This window comes from Leopardus geoffroyi, chromosome A3 (genome assembly GCF_018350155.1).
Source record: "Leopardus geoffroyi isolate Oge1 chromosome A3, O.geoffroyi_Oge1_pat1.0, whole genome shotgun sequence".
Taxonomy (NCBI): domain Eukaryota; kingdom Metazoa; phylum Chordata; class Mammalia; order Carnivora; family Felidae; genus Leopardus; species Leopardus geoffroyi.
Window position 1 is genome coordinate 107,983,864 of NC_059336.1, and position 12,215 is coordinate 107,996,078.

At 43.9% G+C, this 12,215-nt stretch overlaps 1 protein-coding gene across 5 annotated transcripts in view; it reads left to right on the forward strand.

Moving 5' to 3' along the window:
• THUMPD2 (THUMP domain containing 2) overlaps positions 1–6,802 on the forward strand; it is a 35,627-nt gene extending 28,825 nt beyond the window's left edge. For 4 of the 5 annotated variants that reach the window (XM_045447050.1, XM_045447051.1, XM_045447052.1 and 1 more), the window contains 2 exons: positions 2,441–2,549; positions 5,514–6,802. In XM_045447050.1, coding sequence (XP_045303006.1) covers positions 2,441–2,549; positions 5,514–5,838 — 434 coding nt within the window. In that variant the 3' untranslated portion in view covers positions 5,839–6,802. The remainder of the gene's footprint in view (positions 1–2,440; positions 2,550–5,513) is intronic. The other variant, XM_045447053.1, reaches the window with a different exon arrangement.
• Positions 6,803–12,215: the final 5,413 nt, after the last annotated feature.

The following is a 12,215-nucleotide window of genomic DNA, read 5'->3' on the forward strand; positions in this document are numbered from 1 at the left end:
AAACAAACAAATAAATAAATAAATAAATAAACTTTAAATGAATGCACAAAAACATATCCTGAAGGCTCTTAAAACCTATTGGAAGAAAATATATTAAAGCCATAGTTCTGAGTTTTAAGCAGTTCTTACCCATTTTTCTTCTGGCAAGAGGGAGAAATAGAGCAGTTCTTTTGTTCAAGATACACCAGTATTTTACATTTTTTTCATGTTCTTGAGTCATCCTGCAGAGTCGTACAAAAGGGATGAGTTTTATATATTTGTTTTGAGCTATGTTTCTATTTCAGAATCTTATCTCCTTAGCTACAAGCAAACTCTTTGTTCACAGGCCGTTCAAGGCATTTAATAATTGAAAAGATTTAATGTGTTGAAAATTATGGGTCAGGTGTTCATGATTTCAGGAGTTTCCTCATCAGAAACTCAGGAGGTAGGGCCAACGGTCTGTGTTCTACCAACCCTCCGGTCAGTTCTGATACGCACTACATAGTAGGTTTGGGATGAAGGGAGCGAGACTTTGCACTTATGGTTCCCAGGAGATTCTGATGCTGCCGGTGTCTCCTGGGGATGCTGCGCAGGAGGGATGGCTGCAGCCTTGAGAACCGCGGCTGGAGGAAGAGCAGGAAAGAGGCCCACCGGGAAACGGTGGCCCTGCTGGGCATTTGAGGAGTCGTGAGAAGGATTCTGCAGAGCTGCTTTGAAGGATTCTGGCCCGCCGGTCTCCACCTGGCCGTCATCTGCCTGTACACCCAGAGAGGACATTGTACATAATCACCACAGTCATCGAGTGCTCACTGGGTGCCAGGCACTGTCCTGAGTGCTTTCCATAAGTGACCTCACTTGTTAGGACCCTGAGATAGGTATCCTTACCTCACTTTACAGACGAGGAAACTAAAGCAGTCATTTCCCGAAGTCCCACTGCTGGTTAGTGGCAGAGCCAGATGCAAGCCGTCTAATAGCAGGGCCTGCCCGCGCTCTCAGACACATCAGCAAAAACTTGTGTTATGCTCTATTGTAAGATAGCATCGCTTAGTTCTAGAACTTTTTGAAAAAAAATTATTCCATTTAAGTTTATTCCTTCAACTTCTAAAATTATTTAAAGCAGTTTAGCAAATTATATAATACAGAGTAGGAAAGTTGCAAATAAAAATAGAGACTGACAGAAGAAAAAAAAATGTTACCAAACCTGACCAAACTGGGCAGCTTGTGTGTGTGTGTGTGTGTGTGTATGAATGCAAAAGAAAGATGTGGACTCAAACTCTAGAGTCAACTACTGCATGGTTTCTCCGGTATAAAACATCTGATAACCATGATTGCCTTCACTGTACATTTACCTTGAGTAGCCCTGCATAAAGTATAGAAACGGTATTTAAATGTACGTGTCCTGTAGCAACATCCTAAAACTAAGTGCATGAAGCTAAAATATGACCTGGAAAAAAAAAGAATTCATGTCTAGCTTTAAAAGAATATTATCCTGAGACTTTTTTTCTGACAACCTATTATTTTTTCTACTAATCTCAAGTAAGGGTTAGAACTAGGAAAGATCAGCAAGTGTTCCTTAGACTTTCCCCGATAATGGGATTTTTTGTTTTGTTTTTAAATTTCCAGCCAACAAAAATGTATATGGTATTTAGAAGAGCAAAGGTTATTTAAATTGTATTCTGTTCTTACAGAGTTAAATGCTATTCAAAAAACGAAAATTGGGACATCTACCTTATGAATATACAAGTAATTTACATGATGGGTGGGAAGTAAAATAAGTAGAAAGTGAAAAGTACACTCAGAAAATGTGCAAGTTAAGATTATGTGTATGACCTGGGAAGCTAATTTCTGAGAAATGTAAAGATGAGAAAAAAATTCAGATTCAGTAATCAAATACTACATTTAATTTTGTTTAGTAATAATGTTCATTTTGTTGATTCGTTTTTTAGCCTTTTCTCTAGCCTTAGGATTTATGTCAATGTTCTTAACCTTTGGGTCTCCTTTAAGATTTCAGTGAAAGCTAAGATCATCTCCCTTTTAAAAACACATAGATATACACATGCAAAATTTTATATGTAAGTATGAAGAAGGAAACGAAAGAGCATATAATTTGTAAAAGTTTTTTCCAGACAATTTAATGTGTTTCTTCTTGGGTCTGGCAACTTTGTATTCATGTAATATGTTTAGAGAATTCAATTTTCTGATTAATTTAAGATTTTGCTTAACTCATGTCATATTTTATCATAACAGAAAAACCAATTTTCAAAGAACAGAATCTAATAACTGTATCATTTATTTTTTAGTTCAAAAGCCTTTCAGGAACTTATAATTTCTTGGAGACAAGTTAGCAACCCTAAATTGTACTTAATATGCAAAAATAATTCTCCATACTTCAGTTTTCTCATATTTAGGTTGTAAATATTTGAACTTAATGTAACGGGTGTCTCTGGTTTTTGTGTTTCAGACTTGCCATTGCCTTCAGAAAGTGTCGATGTTATTATTTCTGACATTCCATTTGGGAAAAAGTTTAAGTTAGGGGAAGACATCAAAAGCATTCTACAAGAAATGGAGAGGTAAGTTTTGAGTTTATTTTCATGATTTTTGAGTTATTGGTCATTTAACTGAAATATATCCTAGTTCTTCAGCTAAGATTTGATTGCATTTTAGTAATTTCCCAGAGTTTTTGTACTTAAATTTTCTAAGGTTTCAAATCAGAAGGTTATCATTGAAATAGTTATTCTGTATCATCTTATACTATATTAAGTTTTATTCCAAAAAAGGTACTGAGTTTTCATTATTGGCTAAAATTCGAGTATCTGGATTAGTGACCTATATTTTAATCACTGAGGTAGGTAATTTACATATTATAAACCTCACCAAAACCCTGTCTCCTAATGTGTTAATCGGCCACACTTTACAGATGAGAAACTGGGACCCGGAAAGATGAACTTTCTCAAGATCACAGCTACTAAGCCCCACAACAAAATTCACATGAGGAGCATTCAGTATCATAGAGAGGCTACAACACTGCTGATTGTAAAATGAAAATTTAGAGGTGTTATTCATGTCAGGGTGTCTAAGGTTGGCCTCAGGGAATATAATTCAGGGAAAGTATTTCTTTGAGAAGTTCAAACAGTGAAGCCTGAATATATATTTTTCTGATCATTTAAGCTGGTAAAGGAGAGAACCTAGAACACATGGAGGAATAAATAAATATGACCAAGAAGTCAATTCATTAAATTGTCTCAGTTGGACATTTGATAGAACAAGACAATGTAAATGGTCAAGAACCTGTATATGAATAATGTCACCAATAGAAAAAATGAGCCATGGGTTTTGGATGGAGAAAATTCAGTGTCAAGGCTGACATTCTGTAGGGAAAATTAAAGATTTAACTTTATATGAAGACTTGACATGAAGTCTAAGTCCAACTAAGAACCGTCTCACCTCCATCTTGTGAACTGGATGCTCCACACTTTTTTTGGATTATCTTATTTCTAAGCAACTTCCCCTGTCACACAGTTACCTAACCTGAGATCTCTTTCTGGGCACCACCTATAATTCACGCCTGCACTCCCTTCTGCCTGATAACACCTTCCCCTCAAGCAGATTTTGCAACCCTGACTTCATATTAAAATCATTTCAGGGGCTTTTGAAAAACAGTGATGCTCATTCTCCACCTCTCCAGTTTAATGGGTCTAGAGTAGAACGTGGGTGTATTTCTTAACCACTCCCAAGGTGATTCTGTCCTGCAGCCTGTGTTAATAACCGCAGCCTTTGTGCCCAGTAGGTAATTCACCAGCCACACTATTAAGCCAACTCATAGTGAAATACTAATATGTGTAAGCAGTGACTTATATTTAACCTGAAACTTCCCAGAAGATATTCAAGATTCCCCCCATAATTTCAATGCCTCAGTAGGATCAGTTAAAAAGTGTATGTATTTGAACATAAGGAACTCCTATGACCACGCTTCCTTGACACCTGCCCACAGCCTTTATGGTTTGATTTTTCAGTTTTTATAGTTGGAGGTTTTATATAGGCAGTGGAGCCTGATATAGTGGAGTTCGGAGACAAACTTGTCTTGATTCACTGATTTTTTAGATGAGGGAAAGCTACTTAAGCTCCTGATATCTTTGTTGGGTGTGGGGGAGATTCCCTTTAACTCTTGACCCTCTAGCTGTCACCTTGTCTCCTTACCTATACAACCAAACTTACTGAAAGAAGAGTCTACACTTGACATCTCTGCTTCCTCACCTTCCAGTCCCCCTTCGATTCTGGCAGACCAGCATTTTCTCGTGTCCTCAACTAGGATTGCTGTCCCCAGGTTCACTGAGGACCTCTTGTAATCCTAGTCACCTGTTCATCCTGTAGCATTAGACGCTGTGGAGACCATTCCCGTCCTGAAAGTGTGCACCTTTCGCTTCCATGCCATCACTGTTGTCCAGACTTTCTCCCGGGATTTTGTTCCATGGCCCGTCCCTCCTCTCTCCTTCCTTAACTGTGAAGCCTCTGTTCCTGGGCCCTTTTTCTCTTCTCACGCTAACCTGCCTCCCCAGGTGATGTCATTCACCATCACAGCTATATCTACCGTGTGCTATTGACAGCTCCGAAATCTCTACCTGGAGCCCTGGTCTCATCGCCTCCAGGCTGTATATCCAACTGTGGATTGGAGCTCATGTTGCCCTGTTCCTGAGGTCCCTCAGCATATTCCAGACAGCCCTCTTTTCCTCCCTCCTCCTCCCACCCCTCTGATTCACCCTCACGCTGAATTTCTTTCAGTGCCTCCTCCTCCTCACTTCTTCCTTTCTGCTGCTTTTCTGCCTCCAGCTCCCTGCCTCGCTCCAGCCCCTCGCTGTCACTTGGCCTGGCTTGGTCCCGCTTGTCCTTAACTCATGGTGCACGTTTGGGACCCAGCTCATGTGTTCCCAGGGGACCTCAGACTTGCCTGGAGGGTGGCATCGCCAGCCTCTGTAACTCTCCACTCGCCTCTCTCCCGCTTTCAGTAATCTCTTTAGCAACTCCGAGGACTGTGGTTGGGCATCACTTTTTCCACACAGAAGTGCTCTGCAGAATTTGGTCAAGTGATTGAGCAATTCTCCTCAACAGGCTGACATTCTGAGGCCTCCCCTTTTCCCTTTCTGAGCTTCCCCGTTGTCATTCCTTTGTCCACGTACTCACTCTTTCCGGTGCTTTTCTTCTGCCATCAGCCTAGTGTATGCTGATTCTATAGGATTCTTTCATCCGCCTTTTCCTTTGTACAATCACTTATTAGAATGTGACTATGAATTACTTTGAGGCTTGCCTTTTAAGTAGAGTAAAAATAGATAATTAAAGCAGATTTGTGCTCATGATTCCATAATTACTATAATGAATATGCATTATGGAAGATACTACCTAATTATCAAAATCCTTGTGTTTAAATAGATAAAATTAAATTTCAAATTAAAAACCCCAAATATTTTAAATAAAGTGGGATTGTTTGTTGTCTAAAAAGAAAGAAGTACTCATACCAATTACCATTTTTTTTGTCACAGGGTGCTTCACGTTGGCGGAGCCATTGTATTGTTGCTTAGCGAAGAGCACCACAGGCGCCTTAAAGATGGCGAACAGAGCAGCATCCCTTTGAATTCCGAGGGCAGCCACACAGGTGAACCTTCAATCAAAAAGTGCTTGAAGCCTGGAGGAAAAACTGGCACATCAGAGACAGTGTCATCTTCATTCGAAGCCAGTAGCCAGGAGTGCTTAGACAAAACACCACCCTTTGGCTCTTTAGTGCCAGTGGAATGCCACAAAGTTAGCCTTGGGAGAACAGATGCATTCATATGCAAATATAGGAAGTTGCACTCTTTGGGACTCTAGCAGCCTCGCTACTGCAAGCCGGTTCAAGTCCTCGCGTGTCAGCCAGTCGTACAGCCGCGAAGGTAGTTGTCATAGGATCTTGATGGGGCCACAGAGTTCCAGGGAAGCAGACTCCCCTGGGGTCAGGAGGCATGGCTGCTGGACGAGTTCCAGCTTCATCCTGGAAAGAGCTGAAAGTTGCCAAAGACCGGTGAATGAATACTCCTACTAAAGAACTCTCAAACTTTGAATTCTGTTGGACTGTGAGGAGTTGTGCCCCGCCTGCAGTTTCTGAGAAGGAGCTGCAACTTGGAACACAAATTTTCAGAGGTTCACATAAAGTATATTGCACTCATCACAAGGTTGATGATATTTTAACTATCAGAGTTTTTTAAAAAAAAAATTTTTTTTTAACATTTCTATTTATTTTTGAGAGACAGAGAGCGAGGGAGACACAGAATCCAAAGCAGGCTCCAGGCTTTGAGCTGACAGCACGGAGCCCGATGCGGGGCACTCACCAACCGTGAGATCATGAACTGAGCCGAAGTCGGATGCCTAACTGACTGAGCCACTCAGGCGCCCCCAACTATCAAAGTTTTTTAAATGTGGAAACTTTGATATGTTACTTCTTTTGATATTAAACTTGATTTTTAAGCCGGTAATTTTCTTCTCCATTGGAATGAAAATAATTTTTATTTGGAATACCTTTTATATGTCCCATATGTCCTTTTTATATGTCCCATTTTATAATGTAAAACATTAATGGGAATAATAGCAATAAGAATCCAGCCAGTATCCTCCAACATGATAGAAAATAAAGTTTGCTCTTTTTCTAAAAACATTAGTAAATGTTTTTAAATGTCATCTCTCTCTTATTTAAATGAAATGCATTCCTTGTGTTTACAACTTAAGAAAATCTTCTTAATAGAAAATTGATGCAAATATGGTTTTCATTTTTTTTTTTCCAATAAAGTAGTGACTTGGGTTCTTGGCTGCTTTAGTACTGTTTGAACAACCTTTCCATGTTTAGGCAATTTCTCATCTTGTGAATCCCACCTCTCCAAAGCAGAAGCAGAAAACTTCTTTTCCAGCTAGGGTGTGGCATGTAACCTTGGCCCAGTATCAAGCTAGGCCCACCAATCAGTCTGGGGCTAGTGGAGCACCAGTGATAAATGAAATTTACTTAGTTACTACCTTACTGATCTGAAAGCAATTCACAGTAACCCCAGCAGGACCTAGCCTATCACATACTCATACAACAAATATTTATTGCACAGCTATTATCTGCCAAGGCATTGTTCACATCTGTGAACCAGAGATACTTGCCCTCAGAGGACAACACTCTAGTAGGGGAGACAGGTAAGAAACAGTAGACATAATGAATAATTTATTTGATGGCTTAGAAGGTGATATGTGTGGGTTTGGGGGAATGAAAGTAGAGCAAAGGTTTGGGAAACACAGGAGGATGGGGATAGAAGTGCCTTCCATTTTTAAATAGATCAAGCCTCGTTGAGAATATGGGAGTTGAGCAAATACTTGAAGGACATGGAAGAGTGTACCAGGCACATGGAACAGCCAGTTGCAAAGGCCGTAAAACAAGAGCCTGCCTGATGTATTTGAGGAGCGGCAGAGAGGAAATTTAGCCCAAGCAGAGTGAATGAGGGGGAGAAGGAGAGGTTGGAGATACGTGAGTGGCAGGTGGTGGTACCAGGCTGGTTAGACCAAAGGGGGTCTTAAAGACTTCTAGCAGGACTGACTTTGACTTAAAACTATTGGAGGGGTTTGAACAAGTAGAAATCTAACCTACATTTTACAGAATCACTGTGACAACTGTATTGTGGACAGGCAAAGGTGAAAGTAGACCCATTGGGAGTTTTTTGCAATAATCCAGACAAGAGAAAATGGTCACTTGCCCCAGGGCTGTGGCAGTAGACGCAGTAAGAGGCAGCTAGATACTGAATGTATTTTGGTTCTTAAACCAGCAGGATCTGCGGATGTGTTTGATGTGTGGTGTGATAGGTGGAGAGGAGACAGGAGTGGCTCTAAGCTATTTGGCCAAGCAACCTGAACAGTGCAGTTTCCATCAACTGATGGGGAAAGGCTGCAGAGGGGGCAGGTTAGGTGTGAGAAGGCAGAAGCTCATTTTTAGACTTGCTGACTTTTGAGATGCGCATTAAATATCCCAGTGGGGGTGTTGAGTAGGCAATTGAATACAAGAGTCCAAAGTTCTTAAAGTTCTGCCCTGGAGATATAAATTTGGGAATTTTCAGCATATTGGTGCCATGAAACTGGATGGGATCGCTGAAGGACTAAATGGAGGAGAAGGAAGAACAGGGGTTCCTCCAACACTAAGAGGTCAGGAGAAGGGAAGGGGTCTGCAAGGGAGACTGACAAGGAATAACCAGTGAGGCAGGAGGAAAAGGAGTGGTTGCCTGGAAGGCAAATGAGCAAAGGGTCTGGAGGAGGAAGTGACCTATTAAGTACTGCTAGATAAGATACTGGAAATTGACCCTTGGATTTAGCAATGGGAGTTTTGGTGGAGTGTGGAAGGAGCAAAGTCACCCTGGGTTGGAATTAAGAGAAAATAGGGGAAGAGCTGGAGGTAATGAGTACAAACAACTCTTGCAACTAGTTTGCTGAAAAGGGAGCGAAGAATGGAGTTAGTAGGTGGGTTAGGGATGTGGAATCAAGACTTTTTTTTTTTTTTTTTTTTTTTAAGATGGGAGAAGCAGCAACATGTTTTTCATATTGAAGAGACTGCTCCGAGAAAGGCAAAAAATTCATGAGATAGGAAAAGGATAAATGCTGGAGCAGTGTCCTTGAAAAGGGGGTTGGAATACATTCCACACATGGGGGAATTAGCGTTCGATAAGAGCATGAATAATTTCTCCATGGTTACGAGTGGGAAGGCGGCACACAGGCATTTCTGCAATAACGTGATAAATGTGCTCCTGAAAATTTCTTATTCTCAAATTCATGCACTAAAAATAACAGAATTCACGGAAGAAATATGGGGCAGACCATTTCAAACCTGTCCAACTTTGGAAATTGCATACCAACAAAAACACCAATTAACATAGTTTAAAAGAACATGTTACATTCCTAATAAAGTTGACCCTTGAACAACACAGGGGCTAGGGGGCCCTGACCCACACACAGTCAAAAATCCACATATAATTTCTTCCAAGTCCTCCACAACTTAACTACTAATAGTCTACTGTTGAACTGAAGCCTTACCAATAACATAAATAACTGATTACCATATATTTTTGTGTGTGTATTATACACTGGATTCGTATATGAATGTAAGCTAGAGAGAAGAAACGTTATTCAGAAAGTCATAAGAGAAAACACATTTGCAGCACTGTAGGTGTGTTTATTGAAAACAAAGTATAGGCTGGTTGGGTGAGCAGGTCAAGTGCAGTGACAGCAGAGGGTTGAAGCCTGGTGGCCTTGGCTCAGCAGCAGCAGCCAGAGGGCAGGCCTGTGGGTAGCGACACTGGCCAAGTACAGTACAGCTGCCCCGTCTCCCTGCAGGTGTCCTCCACCCTGTGACCGTCCCGCAGGGAGGGGTCTGCACCTGGCCCAGCAGAGGCCCCAGTCCTGTAGCCAGGAGCCAGGAGCCAGGAGCCAGGAGGACCAAGGTGAGACGTCCCAGGCTAAGCTCCTGCAGCATTCTCCCCGCCTTCCAGAAATGGTCTTCTGCTTCAGCCCAGCCTCCTGCCCACCAGCCGGGGCCCTTTGCCCAGCCACCCTGTCAGCACACAGGGGACCGGCAGCCTTGCCTGGTCCTGGGTCCCTGGGGTCTGCTGATGGCCTCGATGGCCTAACCGAACACTCAGAGGGCAGCAGCCATGACCTCTGTACCCTTCGCCTTTGATTTGCTCCCAAGGAGACCGAGGTGGGCAGTTGTAAATAAATGCCTTGTGGCTTTTGCTGTCACGTAAAAGTGGACCCCTGCTGTTCGAACCCCTGTTGTTCAAGGGTCAACTGTACATCAGTAAATAAAGGATTTCGCCTTTCCAAGAAGAAGGCAAAGGCAGCTTGATAGAATTTGGCAGAAGGGAGGGTAGAAGCAGATATGTACACAGTAAGCACTTCCAAGACGGAACCTGTAGCCCAACAGACCCAATAAGAAGATGCAGTGAAAAGGGCTCACGTAAAGTACCTGATTCTTCGGCAGTTTGCTCATTCAGCTCATTCCACTGGTGTCTCCACATTCAGCTGCTCTCATCTGATGGCACAAAATATTAATGGGGGAAACATCACTTAGGAACCGACCCAATTTCCCCATTATAGTGACATCATCCCCCACCTAGCAATAATATTTGAGTTAATGCCTATTACAGAAGCACGCATTGTAGAACAGACTGTAAGTGGGAGCAGATGCTGGGAGGGGGGCGGATGTGGTGGTGGTAGGGCTGTGGAAGTTCTCTTCTGCATGCTTCAGTTTTCTCAGTGAGAAATTATGTGGTAATTTCCCCAGATCCTGCCTCTGTGCCTGGAACGATGCCCTCAGCAAATGCAGAAACCCCACAATGGCTTCCACAGCATGGGGGTAAGCATGGCGTCTGTTAATGGAGGGCCAAGATGCCATCCTCCCGGGGCTCCCCCTTCCTGCCCAAATGGCCAGACAAAAGCAATAGTTCTTCCTTTGTAGGAACTGCAACGATTCGTGCCATTAAGGAGAAAGAAGCACGGAGGCCTCGCGGAATTCCTTGGCAACAGAAGGCAATCGATGTCACCCTCGGGTTTGCTGCTCTGACTCATTTACTTTTAATGGAGCCTCGCGCAAGGGAGGGAGCTCTCCAGCTGGCCCAGGCCCCCTGCGAGCAGCTCTGCATACTTGTCCTTATGACCCCGTGCTCAGAAAGCCTGTGACCCACCTGGCCGCTGTGCAGAGCCTGCAGCAAGTCCTAATAGGGGAAGCATAGCTGTCGCCTCTTAGCTTTTGGAGCAAAGCCAAGCTCTCCGTGCAAGTAATTACTCTCCTTTCAGAAAGAACTCTTGGCTAGCCCCTGAGGGCTTGACCGCGGGGCACTAGGTGACCCTGGGACCTAAACTGCCCATGTTGAACTGAGAATAATTTTTTTTTTTAATGTGTATTTTTATTTTGTGGAGAGAGAGTGAGAGAGCACGGGTGGGGGAGGGGCAGAGAGAGAGGGAGACAGAGGACCCGAAGCGGGCTCTGTGCCAACCAACAGCAGAGAGCCCAACGTGGGGCCTCGAACTCACGAACCGTGAGGTCATGACCTGAGCCAAAGTCGGACGCTTACCCGACGGAGCCACCCAGGCGCCTCTGAGAGTGATTTGACCCGCCAAAGCAGAGTTCGGTGAGCCCAGCCCACCAGCACGTTTGCATCAGATGGAAGGGGTGTATACGAGCACCATGGCTGATGGGCCTTATGAGCCACAGGAACAGTCGGCGCCTTATCCTGCCATGTGCCTCCTGACTTCTGCGCCGCTCCCCTCCCTCACCGCCGTGTTCCCGTGGGGGAATCCACACCGAGCCGTTCGCCAAAGAGGAAAAAAGTCACATCTGGTTTGCAGACGGTCCTGCAAATTTTGCTGGAACCTACTGGAATTTAACTGCGGGGGCTCTCCAGCCCCACTGGGGCTGAGAGACAATGGGGAAAGGAAATGTTCTCAGGGAGCCGAACTTGGAGCAGTCCACCTGGTACACTTTTCCTGAAAAGGAGAGAGAGCCTGAGAGGCAGATGCTAACCATGTCGTGTTAGTGACTCCCAGGTTGAAAGGACGGTCAGCGTCATGAAAGAAGGTCTGGGAAAAAGGAACGGGATGGATGTCTCCGAGCTGGGCCCAGTCTATGGGAGAATATTTGTGTCACACTGGAATGGCCACAAAAGCTACCACCGTGGAGGAGGTTCTGAGTGCGCAGGTGGGAGATTGCCTGTCCTGTGCCTTCCCTTTTTCCCTGGCCACCCTTGCTCAGTGGCTTCATGGACAAAGCAGCTGTGGTTTCAGGCATAGAGAGAGTTCAGCGGCCCACCAAGGACTTCTCCTCACCAAGCGTCTGCTGCCCACTGCTGATTCACTTTCAGGAGCAGTGACCAGCCCTGAGATTTGCTGTAATACCACACTCAGCAGGAATATTACAGCGGAGACCCCTTCCGTTGTGGAGAGGGCAATAACTTGTCCCCACTGGAATAACGATGCATTCGGGGTTTGGATGCTCCAGGCCGGCAGCACGTCGCATGGACTTAGCCAAACTATCTTCTTCAGCATCGTTTATTTCCGGGCAGCAATGCTTCTCACCAGAGTTCAGTTACAGCGATGGGAGGGAGACGATAAGCCTATGCTCAGAGGATTTCTCACCGTGTCCCCCACCACCTAAAACAGAAGGTCTCATGGCATGGTGGTACAGCCTACCGAACGCT